This window comes from Oncorhynchus mykiss, unplaced genomic scaffold (genome assembly GCF_013265735.2).
Source record: "Oncorhynchus mykiss isolate Arlee unplaced genomic scaffold, USDA_OmykA_1.1 un_scaffold_222, whole genome shotgun sequence".
NCBI classification, from domain to species: domain Eukaryota; kingdom Metazoa; phylum Chordata; class Actinopteri; order Salmoniformes; family Salmonidae; genus Oncorhynchus; species Oncorhynchus mykiss.
Window position 1 is genome coordinate 219897 of NW_023493691.1, and position 23535 is coordinate 243431.

Genomic DNA, 23535 nt, shown 5'->3' on the forward strand with positions numbered 1-23535 from the left:
GCAACGAAACAGCTCATTCAGCCTCATTTACTGACTTTTAAAATAACATGGCTGACTTACTTAAACAAATGTGGTTTCTACTGACAATTGATATGAACAAACAAGTGGATAGGAGGCAATCTGTAATTTCGACTAAGACATTAATGAGCGAGCTAGGACGGACGTAATCAATATGACTATTGGTTCAGCACTCTTGAAATGTACAGCAACAGAATTCAGAACATGGGCCGTTCTTACAGTGTTCTCCCTGAACGCCAAGTCAGAACCGTAGGATAAATAAAGGGGCATATATGCAGACAATGAAAATTCTTACAATATTCAATGATTACATTTATCAAAAACAGGTTATAGGCTTCATTTCAACCACCAAGTCAGAACAGTAGGCAAAATTAAGATGTGAAACTAGACCAAATTATTAGGGTGAGGCACATGGGCTACTGACAACTTACTACACAACATACACTTATTATTACTTTCTTAGCTACAGAATACACATCTCCCTGGCATATTACATAATTTATGCAGCAGCATACAAGACATTATTGGACTCACCTTGTTATGCTGTGCTCACTCGAACAGGAAGGTGGCGCGGCAGTAATTTGTGTGCATATTTTGTCATCAAACTTTGTCATGAAATTATGGCATTCTCTGGATTTGTGGTGGTTTCAAGGCAACTAGGAACTTGAAGAAGAAAAAAGGGAATCATGATGATGTCAGTCAGTGATCTTCAGGTCGTAGCTGTAGAAAGAGGCCCGAGTTCCCAATTTACAATTCCGAGTTGGATGAAAGTTCAAAACGTATTTTCTCAGTCGTAGCTTGTATCGCCCCCCCCCCCTTTCAAAATAGAAATAATAATAATAATAATGTGACACTAACTCATTGAGGAAGAGAAATGTATTTATAGTGATATGTGGTTGTCTCACCTGGCAATCTTAAGATGAATGTACTTAATGTGCTGGTGACATCACAGCGTCAGAGAGAACTCCTGACTGTAGTCATACAAAAACACTCCAGGCACTCAGCCCATAAGAACCATTCATACTGTCAGATCTAATATGAAGAACTGAATACAACCATAAGAACCATTCATACTGTCAGATCTAATATGAAGAACTGAATACAACCATAAGAACCATTCATACTGTCAGATCTAATATGAAGAACTGAATACTAAAGAGAAGAAGAGGTTGACCAGTACATATTCATGTAACTTTTTTTTTCATTGGCAGATCAATAAAGTTTGCTTCAATGCAGTTATCCAAACACATTCATGATCAATAACTAAAATATCTCATCTAGTTTTAAAGACTATTAATAAACACATGTATTCATTTCATAAACTGTGTATCATTAAATACAGTTGTAAAAGAATCCCCCCAAACTAATGGTGAAAAGTGATCATCACACCATCTCTATCTGATTCATGTTAGGGGCGGTAGGTAGCCTAGTGGTTAGAGCGTTGGGTCAGTAACCAAAAGGTTGCTTGATCGAATGCCCGAGCTGACAAGGTAAAAATCTGTTGTTCTGCCTCTGAACAAGGCAGTTAACCCACTGTTCCTAGGCCATCATTGTAAATAAGAATTTGTTCTTAACGGACTTGCCTAGTTAAATAAAGGTTCAACACATTTTTTAAATTAGTGTCTACTAGCTCATTCTCACAAAATACTGCCGAAGGACAACCTGGTCTCTGAGCAAAACGTATTATGTATTACAAAAACATCCGTGCCACTCCATTTAGTATGTTAAGTTACATTATATTGGCCTACCAATGTAAACTGAACTAAAATATAAACATGTAAATAAACTAAACATGTAAAGTGTTGGTTTCATGAGCTGAATTAAAACACTCCAGCAATGTTCCATGTACAGAAAAAGCTACTTTCTCTCAAATGTTGTGAACAACTTTGTTTATATCACTGTTCGTGAGCATTTCAGCCTTTGTCAAGATAATCCATCCACCTGACAGGTGTGGCATATCAAGATGCTGATAAAACAGCATTATCATTACACAGGTGCACCTTGTGCTGGGGGGAAATTAAGACCACACAACACAATGTCACTGATGTCTCAAGTTCAGGGAATGTGCAATTGTCATGATGACTGCAGGAGAGAATTCAATATTTATCTCTCTCCCATAAGCCACCTCTAACGTCCTTTTAGAGAATTTGGCAGTACATCCAACCGGCCTCACAACTGCAGATCACATGTAACCACGGCAGCCCAGGACCTCTTCACCCGCAGGATTGTCTGGGAGGGGGCTGAGTAGTATTTCTGTCTGTAATCAATACCTTTTGTGGGGAAAAATTCATGCTGATTGGCTGGGCCTGGCTCCCAAGTGGGCCTATATGCCCTCCCTGAGCCCCTGCCCAGTAATATGAAATCCATAGATATATGTTCATGTGATTTTAAGTTGGAAAGTTGCAAGAAACTAGTTCCAGTCAGAGCAGACGTAAGGCTTATCTCCTGTGTGTGTTCTCTGATGAACTTTGAGCTGAGTTGATGTTTTAAAACATTTTGCACAGTCAGGGCAGAAGAAAGGCTTCTCTCCTGTGTGTGTTCTCTGATGAACTTTTAGCTCTTTTGATGTTTTAAAACATTTTCCACAGTCAGAGCAGGAGTATGGCTTCTCCCCTGTGTGTGTTCTCTGATGAACTTTTAGATCAGTTGATGTTGTGAAGCATTTTCCACAGTCAGAGCAGGAGTAAGGCTTCTCTCCAGTGTGTATAAGTTGGTGTGTTTTTAAGGTGCCCAGATGAGAGAAACTCGCCCCACAGTCAGAGCAGAAATAAGGCTTCTCTCCTGTGTGTGTTCTCTGATGAACTTTTAGATCAGTTGATGTTGTGAAGCATTTTCCACAGTCAGAGCAGGAGTAAGGCTTCTCTCCAGTGTGTATACGTTGGTGTGTTTTTAAGGTGCCCAGATGAGAGAAACTCACCCCACAGTCAGAGCAGACATAAGGCTTTTCACCTGTATGTATACGTTCATGTGATTTTAAGTGGGGAATTTGAGAGAAACTAGTTCCACAGTCAGGGCAGAAGAAAGGCTTCTCTCCTGTGTGTGTTCTCTGATGCATTCACAATACATTAATTGTACTATAACAGTGACCACAAACTGTTAGGACCAACAGCAGTCTCAACAATTTACCACAACTACACCTGGCTCAGCGGAGCCTTGTCTGGCAACGAAACAGCTCATTCAGCCTCATTTACTGACTTTTAAAATAACATGGCTGACTTACTTAAACAAATGTGGTTTCTACTGACAATTGATATGAACAAACAAGTGGATAGGAGGCAATCTGTAATTTCGACTAAGACATTAATGAGCGAGCTAGGACGGACGTAATCAATATGACTATTGGTTCAGCACTCTTGAAATGTACAGCAACAGAATTCAGAACATGGGCCGTTCTTACAGTGTTCTCCCTGAACGCCAAGTCAGAACCGTAGGATAAATAAAGGGGCATATATGCAGACAATGAAAATTCTTACAATATTCAATGATTACATTTATCAAAAACAGGTTATAGGCTTCATGTCAACCACCAAGTCAGAACAGTAGGCAAAATTAAGATGTGAAACTAGACCAAATTATTAGGGTGAGGCACATGGGCTACTGACAACTTACTACACAACATACACTTATCATTACTTTCTTAGCTACAGAATACACATCTCCCTGGCATATTACATAATTTATGCAGCAGCATACAAGACATTATTGGACTCACCTTGTTATGCTGTGCTCACTCGAACAGGAAGGTGGCGCGGCAGTAATTTGTGTGCATATTTTGTCATCAAACTTTGTCATGAAATTATGGCATTCTCTGGATTTGTGGTGGTTTCAAGGCAACTAGGAACTTGAAGAAGAAAAAAGGGAATCATGATGATGTCAGTCAGTGATCTTCAGGTCGTAGCTGTAGAAAGAGGCCCGAGTTCCCAATTTACAATTCCGAGTTGGATGAAAGTTCAAAACGTATTTTCTCAGTCGTAGCTTGTATCGCCCCCCCCCCCTTTCAAAATAGAAATAATAATAATAATAATGTGACACTAACTCATTGAGGAAGAGAAATGTATTTATAGTGATATGTGGTTGTCTCACCTGGCAATCTTAAGATGAATGTACTTAATGTGCTGGTGACATCACAGCGTCAGAGAGAACTCCTGACTGTAGTCATACAAAAACACTCCAGGCACTCAGCCCATAAGAACCATTCATACTGTCAGATCTAATATGAAGAACTGAATACAACCATAAGAACCATTCATACTGTCAGATCTAATATGAAGAACTGAATACTAAAGAGAAGAAGAGGTTGACCAGTACATATTCATGTAACTTTTTTTTTCATTGGCAGATCAATAAAGTTTGCTTCAATGCAGTTATCCAAACACATTCATGATCAATAACTAAAATATCTCATCTAGTTTTAAAGACTATTAATAAACACATGTATTCATTTCATAAACTGTGTATCATTAAATACAGTTGTAAAAGAATCCCCCCAAACTAATGGTGAAAAGTGATCATCACACCATCTCTATCTGATTCATGTTAGGGGCGGTAGGTAGCCTAGTGGTTAGAGCGTTGGGTCAGTAACCAAAAGGTTGCTTGATCGAATGCCCGAGCTGACAAGGTAAAAATCTGTTGTTCTGCCTCTGAACAAGGCAGTTAACCCACTGTTCCTAGGCCATCATTGTAAATAAGAATTTGTTCTTAACGGACTTGCCTAGTTAAATAAAGGTTCAACACATTTTTTAAATTAGTGTCTACTAGCTCATTCTCACAAAATACTGCCGAAGGACAACCTGGTCTCTGAGCAAAACGTATTATGTATTACAAAAACATCCGTGCCACTCCATTTAGTATGTTAAGTTACATTATATTGGCCTACCAATGTAAACTGAACTAAAATATAAACATGTAAATAAACTAAACATGTAAAGTGTTGGTTTCATGAGCTGAATTAAAACACTCCAGCAATGTTCCATGTACAGAAAAAGCTACTTTCTCTCAAATGTTGTGAACAACTTTGTTTATATCACTGTTCGTGAGCATTTCAGCCTTTGTCAAGATAATCCATCCACCTGACAGGTGTGGCATATCAAGATGCTGATAAAACAGCATTATCATTACACAGGTGCACCTTGTGCTGGGGGGAAATTAAGACCACACAACACAATGTCACTGATGTCTCAAGTTCAGGGAATGTGCAATTGTCATGATGACTGCAGGAGAGAATTCAATATTTATCTCTCTCCCATAAGCCACCTCTAACGTCCTTTTAGAGAATTTGGCAGTACATCCAACCGGCCTCACAACTGCAGATCACATGTAACCACGGCAGCCCAGGACCTCTTCACCCGCAGGATTGTCTGGGAGGGGGCTGAGTAGTATTTCTGTCTGTAATCAATACCTTTTGTGGGGAAAAATTCATGCTGATTGGCTGGGCCTGGCTCCCAAGTGGGCCTATATGCCCTCCCTGAGCCCCTGCCCAGTAATATGAAATCCATAGATATATGTTCATGTGATTTTAAGTTGGAAAGTTGCAAGAAACTAGTTCCAGTCAGAGCAGACGTAAGGCTTATCTCCTGTGTGTGTTCTCTGATGAACTTTGAGCTGAGTTGATGTTTTAAAACATTTTGCACAGTCAGGGCAGAAGAAAGGCTTCTCTCCTGTGTGTGTTCTCTGATGAACTTTTAGCTCTTTTGATGTTTTAAAACATTTTCCACAGTCAGAGCAGGAGTATGGCTTCTCCCCTGTGTGTGTTCTCTGATGAACTTTTAGATCAGTTGATGTTGTGAAGCATTTTCCACAGTCAGAGCAGGAGTAAGGCTTCTCTCCAGTGTGTATAAGTTGGTGTGTTTTTAAGGTGCCCAGATGAGAGAAACTCGCCCCACAGTCAGAGCAGAAATAAGGCTTCTCTCCTGTGTGTGTTCTCTGATGAACTTTTAGATCAGTTGATGTTGTGAAGCATTTTCCACAGTCAGAGCAGGAGTAAGGCTTCTCTCCAGTGTGTATACGTTGGTGTGTTTTTAAGGTGCCCAGATGAGAGAAACTCACCCCACAGTCAGAGCAGACATAAGGCTTTTCACCTGTATGTATACGTTCATGTGATTTTAAGTGGGGAATTTGAGAGAAACTAGTTCCACAGTCAGGGCAGAAGAAAGGCTTCTCTCCTGTGTGTGTTCTCTGATGCATTCACAATACATTAATTGTACTATAACAGTGACCACAAACTGTTAGGACCAACAGCAGTCTCAACAATTTACCACAACTACACCTGGCTCAGCGGAGCCTTGTCTGGCAACGAAACAGCTCATTCAGCCTCATTTACTGACTTTTAAAATAACATGGCTGACTTACTTAAACAAATGTGGTTTCTACTGACAATTGATATGAACAAACAAGTGGATAGGAGGCAATCTGTAATTTCGACTAAGACATTAATGAGCGAGCTAGGACGGACGTAATCAATATGACTATTGGTTCAGCACTCTTGAAATGTACAGCAACAGAATTCAGAACATGGGCCGTTCTTACAGTGTTCTCCCTGAACGCCAAGTCAGAACCGTAGGATAAATAAAGGGGCATATATGCAGACAATGAAAATTCTTACAATATTCAATGATTACATTTATCAAAAACAGGTTATAGGCTTCATTTCAACCACCAAGTCAGAACAGTAGGCAAAATTAAGATGTGAAACTAGACCAAATTATTAGGGTGAGGCACATGGGCTACTGACAACTTACTACACAACATACACTTATTATTACTTTCTTAGCTACAGAATACACATCTCCCTGGCATATTACATAATTTATGCAGCAGCATACAAGACATTATTGGACTCACCTTGTTATGCTGTGCTCACTCGAACAGGAAGGTGGCGCGGCAGTAATTTGTGTGCATATTTTGTCATCAAACTTTGTCATGAAATTATGGCATTCTCTGGATTTGTGGTGGTTTCAAGGCAACTAGGAACTTGAAGAAGAAAAAAGGGAATCATGATGATGTCAGTCAGTGATCTTCAGGTCGTAGCTGTAGAAAGAGGCCCGAGTTCCCAATTTACAATTCCGAGTTGGATGAAAGTTCAAAACGTATTTTCTCAGTCGTAGCTTGTATCGCCCCCCCCCCCTTTCAAAATAGAAATAATAATAATAATAATGTGACACTAACTCATTGAGGAAGAGAAATGTATTTATAGTGATATGTGGTTGTCTCACCTGGCAATCTTAAGATGAATGTACTTAATGTGCTGGTGACATCACAGCGTCAGAGAGAACTCCTGACTGTAGTCATACAAAAACACTCCAGGCACTCAGCCCATAAGAACCATTCATACTGTCAGATCTAATATGAAGAACTGAATACAACCATAAGAACCATTCATACTGTCAGATCTAATATGAAGAACTGAATACTAAAGAGAAGAAGAGGTTGACCAGTACATATTCATGTAACTTTTTTTTTCATTGGCAGATCAATAAAGTTTGCTTCAATGCAGTTATCCAAACACATTCATGATCAATAACTAAAATATCTCATCTAGTTTTAAAGACTATTAATAAACACATGTATTCATTTCATAAACTGTGTATCATTAAATACAGTTGTAAAAGAATCCCCCCAAACTAATGGTGAAAAGTGATCATCACACCATCTCTATCTGATTCATGTTAGGGGCGGTAGGTAGCCTAGTGGTTAGAGCGTTGGGTCAGTAACCAAAAGGTTGCTTGATCGAATGCCCGAGCTGACAAGGTAAAAATCTGTTGTTCTGCCTCTGAACAAGGCAGTTAACCCACTGTTCCTAGGCCATCATTGTAAATAAGAATTTGTTCTTAACGGACTTGCCTAGTTAAATAAAGGTTCAACACATTTTTTAAATTAGTGTCTACTAGCTCATTCTCACAAAATACTGCCGAAGGACAACCTGGTCTCTGAGCAAAACGTATTATGTATTACAAAAACATCCGTGCCACTCCATTTAGTATGTTAAGTTACATTATATTGGCCTACCAATGTAAACTGAACTAAAATATAAACATGTAAATAAACTAAACATGTAAAGTGTTGGTTTCATGAGCTGAATTAAAACACTCCAGCAATGTTCCATGTACAGAAAAAGCTACTTTCTCTCAAATGTTGTGAACAACTTTGTTTATATCACTGTTCGTGAGCATTTCAGCCTTTGTCAAGATAATCCATCCACCTGACAGGTGTGGCATATCAAGATGCTGATAAAACAGCATTATCATTACACAGGTGCACCTTGTGCTGGGGGGAAATTAAGACCACACAACACAATGTCACTGATGTCTCAAGTTCAGGGAATGTGCAATTGTCATGATGACTGCAGGAGAGAATTCAATATTTATCTCTCTCCCATAAGCCACCTCTAACGTCCTTTTAGAGAATTTGGCAGTACATCCAACCGGCCTCACAACTGCAGATCACATGTAACCACGGCAGCCCAGGACCTCTTCACCCGCAGGATTGTCTGGGAGGGGGCTGAGTAGTATTTCTGTCTGTAATCAATACCTTTTGTGGGGAAAAATTCATGCTGATTGGCTGGGCCTGGCTCCCAAGTGGGCCTATATGCCCTCCCTGAGCCCCTGCCCAGTAATATGAAATCCATAGATATATGTTCATGTGATTTTAAGTTGGAAAGTTGCAAGAAACTAGTTCCAGTCAGAGCAGACGTAAGGCTTATCTCCTGTGTGTGTTCTCTGGTGAACTTTGAGCTGAGTTGATGTTTTAAAACATTTTGCACAGTCAGGGCAGAAGAAAGGCTTCTCTCCTGTGTGTGTTCTCTGATGAACTTTTAGCTCTTTTGATGTTTTAAAACATTTTCCACAGTCAGAGCAGGAGTATGGCTTCTCCCCTGTGTGTGTTCTCTGATGAACTTTTAGATCAGTTGATGTTGTGAAGCATTTTCCACAGTCAGAGCAGGAGTAAGGCTTCTCTCCAGTGTGTATAAGTTGGTGTGTTTTTAAGGTGCCCAGATGAGAGAAACTCGCCCCACAGTCAGAGCAGAAATAAGGCTTCTCTCCTGTGTGTGTTCTCTGATGAACTTTTAGATCAGTTGATGTTGTGAAGCATTTTCCACAGTCAGAGCAGGAGTAAGGCTTCTCTCCAGTGTGTATACGTTGGTGTGTTTTTAAGGTGCCCAGATGAGAGAAACTCACCCCACAGTCAGAGCAGACATAAGGCTTTTCACCTGTATGTATACGTTCATGTGATTTTAAGTGGGGAATTTGAGAGAAACTAGTTCCACAGTCAGGGCAGAAGAAAGGCTTCTCTCCTGTGTGTGTTCTCTGATGAGCTTTTAGGTCATTTGATGTTTTAAAACATTTCCCACAGTCAGAGCAGGAGTATGGCTTCTCCCCTGTATGTATACGTTCATGTGATTTTAAGTGGGAAATTTGAGAGAAACTAGTTCCACAGTCAGGGCAGAAGAAAGGCTTCTCTCCTGTGTGTGTTCTCTGATGAAGTTTTAGCACCGTTGATGTTTTGAAGCATTTTCCACAGTCAGAGCAGGAGTAAGGCTTCTCTCCTGTGTGTATTTTTAGGTGTATTTTTAGCTTTGATAGAAATGGGAAAATCTTTTCACAATGTGGGCAGTGATGAGACCTCTTAGCTCTCTGATCTTCCTGCTGTTGCTCTCTGGATGTAGAGAATGTCTCAACATGGTCTCCTGTGTGAACAACATCAGAAGAACCAGTCAGTTGGTGTGATATACATGTCAATCAAATGTATTTTATGAAGCCCTTTTTACATCAGTAGTTGTCAAAGTGCTTAACAGAAACCCAACCTAAAATACCCAAAGAGCAAGCAATGCAGATGTAGATGCACAGTGGCCACAAACATCTCTCTATAAAGCAGGAACCTAGGAAGAAACCTAGAGAGGAACCAGGCTCAGAGTGGTGACCAGTCCTCTTCTGGCCATACCGGGTGACAGGTAGCCTAGTGGTTAGAGCAACCGAAAGGTTGCAAGATCAAATCCCTGAGCTGACAAGGTAAAAATCTGTAGTTCTTCCCCTGAATAAGGCAGTTAACCCAATGTTCCTAGGCCATCATTGAAAATAAGAATTTATTCTTAACCGACTTGCCTAGTTAACCTGTTTGGGCGCATGTCCAAACGCTAGCAGGACACCAATGACAACATCCGGTGAAATTGCAGAGCGCGAAATTCAAAATACAAAAATCGGAATATTAAACATTCATGAAAATACAAGTGTCTTACATCATTTAAAATCTTCTTGTTAATCCAACTGCGTTGTCAGATTTGAAAAAGGCTTTACGGAGAAAGCATACCATGCGATTATCTGAGGACAGCTCCCCACGTCAAAATACTTTTTCAACCAGCCATAGGCATCACAAAATCACAGACAGCAATTAAATAAATCACTTACCTCTGAAGATCTTCTTCTGATTGCAATCCCAAGGGTCCCAGCGACACAATGAATGGTTGTTTTGTTTCGATAAAGTCCTTCCTTATATCCCAAAAATGTCAGTTTAGATGGCGCGCTTGATTCAGTAAGTCACTCGTTCAACATGCACACAAACAAATCCAAAAAGTTACCGGTAAAGTTAGTCTAAACAAGTCAAACGTTGTTTCTAATTAATCCTCAGGTATACTAATATCCAAATAAACAATAATATTTAAGACGGAGAATAGTGTGTTTAATAGCGAAGATAAATAACGAAGAGCGCACTCTCGTTGATGCGCGCAACATGACTACTTTTCAAAATGGAGGAAACCTTGGAAAAACTACAAATACTTGTTCATTTTTCAAAAAACAAGCCTGAAACCCTTTAAAGATTGTTGACATCTAGTGGAAGCCATAGGAACTGCAATCTGGGTCCTATCTATTTGTATATCCCATAGGCAAGCACTGAAAAAACCTGTGACCTCAAAAAATAAACATTCCAGATGGATTTTCCTCAGGTTTTCACCTGGCATATCAGTTAAGTTAAGTTATAGTCACAGACATTATTTTAACAGTTTTAGAAACTTCAGAGTGTTTTCTATCCAATGCTATCAAGTATATGCATATCCTAGCTTTTGGGAAGATTACAGGCAGTTTACTTTGGGCACGTCAATCATCTGAAAATCCGGACAATAACCAGTACGCTAAGAAAAAAAAAATATATATATATATACTACCATTAGTGGTGAAATAAATAAATACATTCTAAAGATTGGGGTCACTTACAAATGTCCTTGTTTTTGAAAGAATAGCTAATTTTTTGTCCATTCAAATAATGTCAAATTGATCAGAAATTAATGTTGTAAATGACTATTGTAGCTGGAAACGGCTGAAGATCTCGTACAACGCTGTGTACTACTCTCTTCACAGAACAACGCAAACAGTCTCTAATCAGAATAGTGTCTAGAAGGCCAGCTTCCCGGAGTCGCCTCTTCACTGTTGACATTGAGACTGGTGTTTTGCGGGTACTATTTAATGAAGCTGCCAGTTGAGGACTTGTGAGACGTCTGTTTCTCAAACTAGACACACTAATGTACTTGTCCTCTTGCCCAGTTGTGCACCGGGGCCTCCCACTCCTCTTTCTATTCTGGTTAGAGACAGTTTGCGCTGTTCTGTGAAGGGGGTAGTACACAGCGTTTGTACGAGATCTCCAGTTTCTTGGCAATTTCTCGCATGGAATAGCCTTCATTTCTCAGATGGAATAGCCTTCATTTCTCAGAACAAGAATAGACTGACGACATTCAGAAGAAAGGTCTTTGTTTCTGGCCATTTTGAGCCTGTAATCGAACCCACAAATGACCCAGATACTCAACTAGTCTAAAAAAGGACCGTTTTATTGCTTCTTTTATCAGCACCACAGTTTTCAACTGTGCTAACATCATTACAAAATGGTTTTGTAATGATTAATTAGCCTTTTAAATGATAAACTTGGATTAGCTAACACAACATGCATTTTGATCATAGGAGTGATGGTTGCTGATAATGGGCCTCTGTACACCTATGTAGATATTAGTAGTCATTTACCACATTTTGTTATGTTACAGCCATATTCTAAAATTGATTACATGTTTTTCCTGGGGATGTTTTTTTTTACAGCCTTACTAAATAAAAAAATATCCTCAGCAATCTACACACAATACCCCATAATGACAAAGCAATTTTTTTTTTTTTTTTAAACAGAAAAACAAGAGACTCAAAATTGAGTTCAGATGCTTCCTGTTTCCAATGATCATCCTTGAGATGTTTCTACAACTTGAAATATTAAACATTAAAATAACATCAAATTGATCAGAAATACAGTGAAGACATTACAATTGTTGTAAATGACTATTGTAGCTGGAAACGGCAGATATTTTATGGAATATCTACATAGGCGTACAGAGGCCCATTATCAGCAACCATCACTCCTGTGATCCAATGGCATGTTGTGTTAGCTAATCCAAGTGTATCATTTTAAAAGGCTAATTGATCATTACAAAACCCTTTTGAATTTATGTTAGTACAGCTAAAAACTGTGGTTCAGACTAAAGAAGCAATAAAACTGGCCTTTGCAACTCTGCCTAGAAGGCCAGCATCCCGGAGTCGCCTCTTCACTGTTGACGTTGAGACTGGTATTAAGTGACCCCAAACTTTTGAATTGAGCTCAGGTGCATCCTGTTTCCATTGATCATCCTTGATATGTTTCTACAACTTGACATATTAAATATATGTATCAGATATAAATCATCAGGATGTGGTAGTCTACTGGTTATGTTCAACACTTCTCCAATCGTTGTTGAGATCTGATATTCTGTGCAGCAAACAAATGATAATTCAATATTGACAGTGATGATGCCATGGCCTATTTTGAAATGAGGTATGCCTAACTTGGTGATTGAGGGTATTAAACATTTTCAACGTTCTTGAGACAATGTGTGGGAGAAGGCAGGCGTTACAAGTTTTTAAATGTTTTGCTTCGCTGTGAAGTCTTGAGTTGTTCAGGGATGTGTGATGTCAGAATTACAGAATTCAACCTAGCAGGTCATAACTTATGGAGGTCTAATATATGAATATAACTTCTAGATAGAACCAGCTCTTACCTTGACTAAGAGTTGTCCTAATCTTCTCCTCCTCTTCTTCATCTTTAATGTTTACATTCAGCTCCAGTGTTTGACTGCAGTCTTCCAGCTTCACTGATGTCATCTCTGGATCCTACGGTGCAAACTGGGCTCCACTGTCACAATCAGGACCCAGTGACTGTAGGTTTCTACTCAGTGTGGAAGGAGAGTGACAGGATTGGTTTGTCTTCACTGTTGATGTTACCGGCCTCAGACTTAATCTGAGTCGGTCTGTAGTAATAAAGACAAACGGACACAAAAGTTATTTTCTTGACAGTTCTGGCACTTTATTCTGTATGACTAAATTACATTTGTAATATGTTTTGGTGCATATATGCATTTACTATAGTATCCAAATAAGAAAGTGTCTGATCGCAGAACATTCCGTAAAATTCTACAAAAATACCACCGGTGTTTAAAACAGCTGTAACTAATTCGCAGTTAAAAGGTATGGAGTGGCAGGGTAGCCTAGTGGTTAGAGCTTTGGACTAGTAACCGGATGGTTGCAAGTTCAAACCCCCGAGCTGACAAGGTACTAATCTGCCATTCTGCCCCTGAACAGGCATTTAACCGTCATTGAAAATAAGAATTTGTTCTTAACTGACCTGCCTGGTTAAATAAAGGTTAAATAAAAAAATATAAAAGACATTCTTTTAAATAAATATTACTATTTTGATTTCAGACTATCAATCCTTACAAAACAAGGAAGACTCAATATACTCTAAGTGTTTCTTTATCTTCATTAGGAAGTGCAGTTGTTTGGGGGAAAAAGTGTATGGCACATTTTCACAGGTGTTTTTTCTTGACTGATTACCATTTGATTTACGTCATATCATTTGAAAGGGCCGTTTCTCAGCTTTCAAAACATGTATCATGTTTTCATAATGGTTTGACACCAGCAAAGTATAGCTCATTTAGGTATGCATGATCTCAGTAAAATCAGGAATTTCAAAACTCTCCTACCGATGATGCAACAATGCCAATACGGCCATTTACAATTAAGTCAGGTTTACAGTCTGTCTATCGACATGTCTGTAGACAATTGTCTTAGCGACATCATGAACATTCTATCGTCGTCCGACATCAAACTATACACTTATGAAAAAGTATAAACAAAACAGCCTCTGCATGACATCAGCACCCCAGTGCTCTAAATAGCATATTTTATTTTAACACCAATAAAACCCATCCGTTTAAAAATGAATTCAGTAAATGTCAAGCTAGCAAGCCAGGCAACTAAAAGCTATTTTCTAAACCACGTTTTGGTTCGTTGTCTAGCCAGTTCAAATAATGACCAGCGTATAGCTGACAACGTCTAAACTTTAGTTACTTGTGATCCATTATTACAGGAAAATAAACCAACATCATTATTTACAAGGTAATGGCGAGCTTACAGAAAATAGCTTAGTGCCATAGTGTGACAAAATAAAAGTAGGTCATTCTGAGATTATTTTTTTTTTAACTGCATCATCATAGGAGGATTTGGTCTAGTTGCTGTGACAGACAGTACGGTAACCACATCAACGGACACTGCGAGTCGCAGAGAAGTAAACTTTTTTCACGCCTGTGCGATAAGGAAAGTGACAGTCATTGCGACTGGTCTACAGACATTCCACAGGAGTATAAATCAAATGTTGTTTAGACCAGTGACACTGGTCGCATTCTAATTGCCTACAAACATGTCGTTAGACCAAGTATGAGCTAGACTTTACAGTTAACTGGTGTTCTAAAGCCTAGTGTTTACATTCCCACCTTAATGTATTCAGCCAGCCAACACTACACGTAACATGAGGGCTCAGATTGGGAAGTGCAAATAAATGGCCGTCTAGGCAGATCTACAAAGTAATCAAGGTGTCTTCTATTCTGAAAATACTCACTGTAACTGGAGAATCCACCCTCTGTGTTACAGGGAGATTCTGGTAGAGGAGAGTAACGTACAAACGACAGGCTTAGTGATGAAGATTTAGATAGTATGAACAATGTAAAGTAATATGGCCTTTGTGTTTAATTACCTGGCCTTGGCACACAGTGCTTTGACTTCATTTTCCTTGATTAGTTCACAACGCTTAAGTTGTTCTATCCGTCTGTCCAGATCACTGATGTCCCCCATTGTCACACACAATCCTCACTCTGGGGTCTGGAGGAGTTACCTACAGGGCCTCGCAAACACAGAGTGTATTCTTCACACACAGTCACCCTGGTCCGAAACACACACACTCTCGCTGTTCAGGCAGTTCTAGTCACAAAGAGAGATCGGCAGATAGAGGGATCTATGGAAGAGTAAGATAATATTTTTTTTTTAGAGCTTGGTAACATGTAGACATTGTTATATGTCTGTTCTGTTCAATTTGAGGGCTTCAAATAGTGGAAACCCCAATAAACAAACTAGCGTAATAGTTAGCGTTACTAGCGAAGTTTGCGAGTTAGTTAGCATGAAGTGAGTTAAACATTAACATAATAACGTTAGTTAATTGGTAACGTTAGCTCAGCCAGCTAGTTGGCTGGTCTTTTCATTAAGGTTGGTATTATGGCTATATTTGTGTTCATATTTAATACTCAGTTTGTGGTAGAAAAGATAACTGCGCTGTTAGGATTAGCTAACCAGTTAGCTAACAATCTTGGCCTGTTTATCAGGTACTTACGAAATGCTAACGTTGCTTAGCTAGCTAATTTAGCTTGCTAGCTAGCTGTTACCAATGTTTTCTAGTTGAAATGGCGTAATCCAAAACTAACATAAATACCTTTGAATATTGGGGAAGAAGAACTCGAGATACATACATATAGCTGTTTTATTCCACGTAAAAGCAATTTTTCCGCTCCACCACGGTTATCTTTTTTTACCGGTTTACCAACGGGCTCTGTCTGCAACTTCCGCTGTCGGGGACGCGCATTTCGCAGTCATGAAACGGGAGGGGAATTTTTCAGTTTTTAAGCAAATTTCCGAAAATGCTACATTTTAACATGACTAATGCTGTGTTCTTATGATTAAACACTATAACAAAAACAATGGGGGCCTGACTGTTTACATATATTTTCTACATACTTTCTATTTGGTTTTAGTCGTTTATGTTGCCACTGAAATAGTTTTTCCCATCCTGAAAATGTCAAATAATAACACTATTCATTTGCTATCCACAAATACTTTCATCCCCATTGATGTATATGGCCCATCGATTGCATTTTCTATGTATTGGCCAATGAGAGGCTTTGAAGCCATTGGCACTCCCCAGAAAGAATGGATGGAATTCTACAGTATTTCAATTGAACGTTTTAAGGGCAATATTACATGTATTTAATTATTTTTTGTTGTTGTCGTGCAGACACTAACATTAGTACTTCAAAAATATATAAAACGTTTTATTTTTTTATTTTTTATTTATTTTATTTATTTATCCCCAATTTCGTGGTATCCAATTGTTGAGTAGCTACTATCTTGTCTCATCGCTACAACTCCCGTACGGGCTCGGGAGAGACGAAGGTTGAAAGTCATGCGTCCTCCGATACACAACCCAACCAACCCGCACTGCTTCTTAACACAGCGCCATCCAACCCGGAAGCCAGCCGCACCAATGTGTCGGGGGAAACACCGTGGACCTGGCAACCTTGGTTAGCGCGCACTGAGCTCGGTCCACCACAGGAGTCGCTGGTGCGCGATGAGACAAGGAAAATATATAAACTTTAAGGAAAATGTATATATATATATATATATATATATATATATATATATATACATTTTCCTTAAAGTTTATATATTTTCCTTGTCTCATCGCGCACCAGCGACTCCTGTATATATATACAATATATACAATATATATACAATAAACAATAAACAATATATATATATATTGTTTAGCGCACATAATAAAATATAAACTTAACATGCAACAATTTAAAAGATTTTACTGAGTTACAGTTCATGTAAGGAAATCAGTCAACTGAAATAAATTAGGCCCTAATCTATGGATTTCACAACTGGGAATACAGACAGATATGCATCAGTTGATCACAGATACCTTAAATAAAAAAGGTAGGGGCAAGGATCAGAAAACCAGTAGGTATCTGGTGTGACCACCATTGTCCTCATGCAGCGTGACACATCTCCTTCGCATAGAGTTGATCTGGCTGTTGATTGTGGCCTGTGGAATGTTGTCCAACTCCTCTTTAATGGATGTGCATAGTTGCTGGATATTGGCAGGAACTGGAACACGCTGTCGTACGCGTCGATCCAGAGCATCCCAAACATGCTCAATGGGTGACATGTCTGGTGAGTATGCAGGCCATGGAAGAACTGGGACATTTTCAGCTTCCAGGAATTGTGTACAGATCCTTGCGACATGGGGCCGTGCATTATCATGCTGAAGCATGAGGTGATGGCGGTGGATGAATGGCATGACAATGTGCCTCAGAATCCCGTCTCGATAAAAATCAATCGTGTTTGTTATCCGTAGCTTTAAACCTGCCCATACCACAACCCCACCACCCACGGAGCACTTTCTTCAAAACGTTGACATCAGCAAACCACTTTTTTCTTAATCAATCATCTCATTTCAGTAGATCAGGTAGATAATCCTTGACAAAACATTCATTCACATTAGACACAAAGCACACATTTTAAATTGAACAACATAAGAGCACTTAATCTATAGTAGATGACCTAAATTCACAAATGCATAAATGACAAAAAAATTATTTAGTACAAAATTGCAGTATGTTTCAGGCAGCACTATGTACTATTTTATGAATAACCTTGTCTTCACTGTATTATTTCACTCACAGAAAACAAATTGTATTTCCCGTTCACACCATATTAAGAATTATCAGGGGTCGTACAGTGGCAAGTCAAATTCAAGGACTTTCAAGTACTTTTTTCAGGCACTAATATTTATTTACTTGAAGCCCCGTGTGAAAACCCTGAATTATAGATAAATATAGAAACAACTGAATGTGTCTGAATATTAGTACACATGTAAAGAACTGATAATCATTACATTCAGCTTCAGAACTGTAGAGCAACTGAAATGTTCCCTCTCTGATGAGGCACTACTACTAAACTATATCAATAGATCCCTTTCTGTGTTTGCAAACATTGGGGTTTATATTCTTCTGAGACAATCCACCCCCAGGTTATCCAGCTTATCAAAAACCATACCGACAGTAACATCTGTTACCCCCAACAACTCTGCTGCAGTTTACAAGATAACTTTAAACCTGGTATTTCTGCTTTACACAATCCAAGTTGTTGATAACCTTAACAATGAAAGCTATGAAGTACATTTTATTCACTATTAAAGCATCCTTTGTCACAGTGCATTTATGGTTGCAAGATTTCTGAACAGGCCTCGAAACCATGTCAGGACTAGTAGAAAGACCAGTTCTGCAAGTAGGTCCTCTAACTACAGAAATGTGGTTACTACTGACAATTGAGATGTACAAACTATGGCATAAGGGGACGAAAAGCGAATAAGAGGCAATCCGTAATTTCGATTAAGACATTAATGAGCGAGCTATAACGGACGTAGTCAATATAACTTTGTTCAGCACTTTGAAATGTACGACAGAATTCAGAAAATGGGCTGTTTTTACAGTGTTCTCCCTGTACGCCAAGTCAGAACCGTAGGATAAATAAAGGGGCATATAAGCAGACAATGAAAACCCTTACAATATTCAATGATTACATTTCTCTACCACCAAGTCAGAACAGTGGGAAAAATTAAGAGGTGAAAATAGACCAAATTATTAGGGTGAGGCACATGGGCTACTAACATGTTACTACACTACAGACTACAGACTTATTATTACTTATTATTACTTTCTAGGCTACAGTATACACATCTCCCTGGCATGTTACATCATTTATGCAGCAGCATACAAGACATTTTTGGACTCACCTTGTTGTGTTGTGATCACTTGAACAGGAAGGTGGGGCGGCAGTCCTTCGTGGGTGTAACCGTATAACTGGTGTGGGGGCTGTGCTTTGGCAAAGTGGGCGGGGTTATATCCTTCCTGTTTGGCCCTGTCCGGGGGTGTCCTCGGATGGGTCCACAGTGTCTCCTGACCCCTCCTGTCTCAGCCTCCAGTATTTATGCTGCAGTAGTTTATGTGTCGGGGGGCTAGGGTCAGTTTGTTATATCTGGAGTACTTCTCCTGTCCTATTCGGTGTCCTGTGTGAATCTAAGTGTGCGTTCTCTAATTCTCCCCTTCTCTCTCTCGGAGGACCTGAGCCCTAGGACTATGCCCCAGGATTACCTGACATGATGACTCCTTGCTGTCCCCAGTCCACCTGGCCGTGCTGCTGCTCCAGTTTCAACTGTTCTGCCTTCTTATTATTCAAACATGCTGATCATTTATGAACATTTGAACATCTTGGCCATGTTCTGTTATAATCTCCACCCGGCACAGCCAGAAGAGGACTGGCCACCCCACATATGCTCTCTCTAATTCTCTCTTTTTTTCTCTCTCTCGGAGGACCTGAGCCCTAGGACCATGTCCCAGGACTACCTGACATGATGACTCCTTGCTGTCCCCAGTCCATCTGACCGTGCTGCTGCTCCAGTTTCAACTGTTCTGCCTTATTATTATACGACCATGCTGGTCATTTATGAACATTTGAACATCTTGGCCATGTTCTGTTATAATCTCCACCCGGCACAGCCAGAAGAGGACTGGCCACCCCACATAGCCTGGTTCCTCTCTAGATTTCTTCCTAGGTTTTGGCCTTTCTAGGGAGTTTTTCCTAGCCACCGTGCTTCTACACCTGCATTGCTTGCTGTTTGGGGTTTTAGGCTGGGTTTCTGTACAGCACTTTGAGATATCAGCTGATGTACGAAGGGCTATATAAATACATTTGATTTGATAACTTTGATCATTTTATTTTATTTTTATTTCACCTTTATTTAACCAGGTAGGCTAGTTGAGAACAAGTTCTCATTTGCAACTGCGACCTGGCCAAGATAAAGCATAGCAGTGTGAACAGACAACACAGAGTTACACATGGAGTAAACAATTAACAAGTCAATAACACAGTAGAAAAAATTTAAAAAAGAGTCTATATACATTGTGTGCAAAAGGCATGAGGAGGTAGGCGAATAATTACAATTTTGCAGATTAACACTGGAGTGATAAATGATCAGATGATCATGTACAGGTAGAGATATTGGTGTGCAAAAGAGCAGAAAAGTAAATAAATAAAAACAGTATGGGGATGAGGTAGGTGAAAATGGGTGGGCTATTTACCAATAGACTATGTACAACCGCAGCGATCGGTTAGCTGCTCAGATAGCAGATGTTTGAAGTTGGTGAGGGAGATAAAAGTCTCCAACTTCAGCGATTTTTGCAATTCGTTCCAGTCACAGGCAGCAGAGTACTGGAACGAAAGGCGGCCAAATGAGGTGTTGGCTTTAGGGATGATCAGTGAGATACACCTGCTGGAGCGCGTGCTACGGATGGGTGTTGCCATCGTGACCAGTGAACTGAAATAAGGCGGAGCTTTACCTAGCATGGACTTGTAGATGACCTGGAGCCAGTTGGTCTGGCGACGAATATGTAGCGAGGGCCAGCCGACTAGAGCGTACAAGTCGCAGTGGTGGGTGGTATAAGGTGCTTTAGTGACAAAACGGATGGCACTGTGATAAACTGAATCCAGTTTGCTGAGTAGAGTGTTGGAAGCAATTTTGTAGATGACATCGCCAAAGTCGAGGATCGGTAGGATAGTCAGTTTTACTAGGGTAAGTTTGGCGGCGTGAGTGAAGGAGGCTTTGTTGCGGAATAGAAAGCCGACTCTTGATTTGATTTTCGATTGGAGATGTTTGATATGAGTCTGGAAGGAGAGTTTACAGTCTAGCCAGACACCTAGGTACTTATAGATGTCCACATATTCAAGGTCGGAACCATCCAGGGTGGTGATGCTGGTCAGGCGTGCGGGTGCAGGCAGCGAACGGTTGAAAAGCATGCATTTGGTTTTACTAGCGTTTAAGAGCAGTTGGAGGCCACGGAAGTAGTGTTGTATGGCATTGAAGCTCGTTTGGAGGTTAGATAGCACAGTGTCACAGTGTCCAAGGCCGGCAGTATATAGAATGGTGTCGTCTGCGTAGAGGTGGATCAGGGAATCGCCCGCAGCAAGAGCAACATCATTGATATATACAGAGAAAAGAGTCGGCCCGAGAATTGAACCCTGTGGCACCCCCATAGAGACTGCCAGAGGACCGGACAGCATGCCCTCCGATTTGACACACTGAACTCTGTCTGCAATGTAATTGGTGAACCAGGCAAGGCAGTCATCCGAAAAACCGAGGCTACTGAGTCTGCTGATAAGAATATGGTGATTGACAGAGTCGAAAGCCTTGGCAAGGTCGATGAAGACGGCTGCACAGTACTGTCTTTTATCGATGGCGGTTTTGATATCGTTTAGTACCTTGAGCGTGGCTGAGGTGCACCCGTGACCGGCTCGGAAACCAGATTGCACAGCGGAGAAGGTACGGTGGGATTCGAGATGGTCAGTGACCTGTTTGTTGACTTGGCTTTCGAAGACCTTAGATAGGCAGGGCAGGATGGATATAGGTCTGTAACAGTTTGGGTCCAGGGTGTCTCCCCCTTTGAAGAGGGGGATGACTGCGGCAGCTTTCCAATCCTTGGGGATCTCAGACGATATGAAAGAGAGGTTGAACAGGCTGGTAATAGGGGTTGCGACAATGGCGGCGGATAGTTTCAGAAATAGAGGGTCCAGATTGTCAAGCCCAGCTGATTTGTACGGGTCCAGGTTTTGCAGCTCTTTCAGAATTTGATCAGTCCCCTCGCCCCTACCCGGGTGCGAACCAGGGACCCTCTGCACACATCAACAACAGTCACCCACGAAGCACCCATCGCTCCACAAAAGCCACGGGGAACCAGTACTTCAAGGTCTCAGAGCAAGTGACGTCACCGATTAAAACGCTATTTAGCGAGCACCATCGCTAACTAGCTAGCCATTTCACATCAGTTACCTGGATATATTTTGTCATCAAAGTCTGTCATTCTCTGGATTTATGGTGCTTTCAAGACAACTGGGAACTCAGGGGAAAAAATGATGGCGTCAGTGATCTTCAGGTCATAGCTGAAGAAAGAGGCCCGAGTTCCCAATTTACAATTGGGATTTGGATGAAAGTTCAAAACTTATTTTCTCAGTCGTAGCTTGTTTCTCTCTGAGTTCCCAGTTGTATTGAACTCACTCAAGTCAGATTTTGAAGTACTGAGTTATGTTGTTTTGAGCGCGGCACAAATCAAGCTTCATCGACAGCACGGCCAATGTTGAATGTTTACATTTTTAAACTAGGAAAAGAGCCCCTTAGTCTTAAGACTTGAGACCACAGAGACACTCCAATGAATTGTAGGCTAATGATTGCTTTGCAATGCTTGCAGTTAGCCACTGACTCCTACCAAACCACTCATTGTTGAATTTGCAATTTGTTGTGTAATGTTTGTGTCCAATGGCTGATGAAAACCAATACATTTTATCTATAATTTCTCATATTTCTCTTGATATCACAAAGATTAAAAAGGATTTGCCAGTAGATTGTCAACTTGATTCATGATGATGACTGCTAGCTCAGATTTTGAAAGAATGATGTTGACATGATCAGTCCAATCAAAGCGACTGTAGATATCACATGATTTGATGTCATTTTATCTGTGGACAATGAGCGTGAGACTTCTTGGATGGGATCTTCTAATGTAACTCTATCGCAGCACCGAAGGGGCTTGAATTTTCAAGTAGACCTGGCAGTGACGTATTGTCCCCATGAAAGACAGAACACTGAGCCAATCACGGCCTTACTCAAGAAAACAAAAAAGAGTCCATGTTTGTATGCAGCTTTGTTAATAACTCAATTATATGTTTTTTTTTACATTGTTTGCAAACAAATAATTTATTTCACACTGTTTTATCGCTAAAACTGCTGGGCTCAAAACAGGTGGCTCACCTGCCCTGAATGATGGGTCTCCTCTGAACTTATCTAGAACACTGCAGTCCGTCTGGGTGTTTAACCTTCCCAAGATCCCCCATGTCACCCTGCTCCTCCGTACATTCCACTGGCTTCCAGTCGAATCTCACATCCACTACAAGACAATGGTGTTTACTTACGGTGCAGCAAGAAGAACTGCCCCATCTCTACCTTCAGGCTCAAACCCTGGATCCCAACCCGAGCACTTAGTTCTGCTACCTCTGGTCTCATGGCCGTCCCACTGCTACAGGAGGTCAAGCAACCTCTCAGCCCAATCTACGCACTTCTCTGTCCTACTGTCATACTGTCATATCTAATATGAAGAACTGAATACAAGGGTCACAGGGTCAGAGAGAACTCCTGACTGTAGTCATACAAAAACACTCCAGGCACTCAGCCCATAAGAACCATTCATACTGTCAGATCTAATATGAAGAACTGAATACTAAAGAGAAGAAGAGGTTGACC

At 40.4% G+C, this 23535-nt stretch overlaps 2 protein-coding genes across 13 annotated transcripts in view; one reads left to right on the forward strand and one right to left on the reverse strand.

Annotated features, from left to right (window-relative positions):
• LOC110516274 (gastrula zinc finger protein XlCGF26.1) overlaps positions 1-23535 on the forward strand; it is a 158126-nt gene that overhangs the window by 61955 nt on the left and 72636 nt on the right. The window lies entirely within an intron of this gene.
• LOC110528866 (gastrula zinc finger protein XlCGF17.1-like) overlaps positions 1-23535 on the reverse strand; it is a 212827-nt gene that overhangs the window by 22961 nt on the left and 166331 nt on the right. Inside the window, exons 1-6 of one of the 12 annotated variants that reach the window (XM_036973106.1) lie at positions 15835-15986; positions 15106-15363; positions 14971-15009; positions 13076-13324; positions 9308-9700; positions 4063-6179 (exon numbers count right to left, since the gene is read on the reverse strand). The exons of 1 other annotated variant lie outside the window; for it this stretch is intronic. In XM_036973106.1, the coding sequence (XP_036829001.1) occupies positions 5557-6179; positions 9308-9700; positions 13076-13178 (1119 nt within the window). In that variant the 5' untranslated portion in view covers positions 13179-13324; positions 14971-15009; positions 15106-15363; positions 15835-15986 and the 3' untranslated portion in view covers positions 4063-5556. Of the gene's footprint in view, positions 1-4062; positions 6180-7190; positions 9701-13075; positions 13325-14970; positions 15364-15834; positions 16011-23535 lie in introns of those variants that run through there. 10 more of the 12 variants (XM_036973109.1, XM_036973104.1, XM_036973105.1 and 7 more) reach the window with 10 other exon arrangements.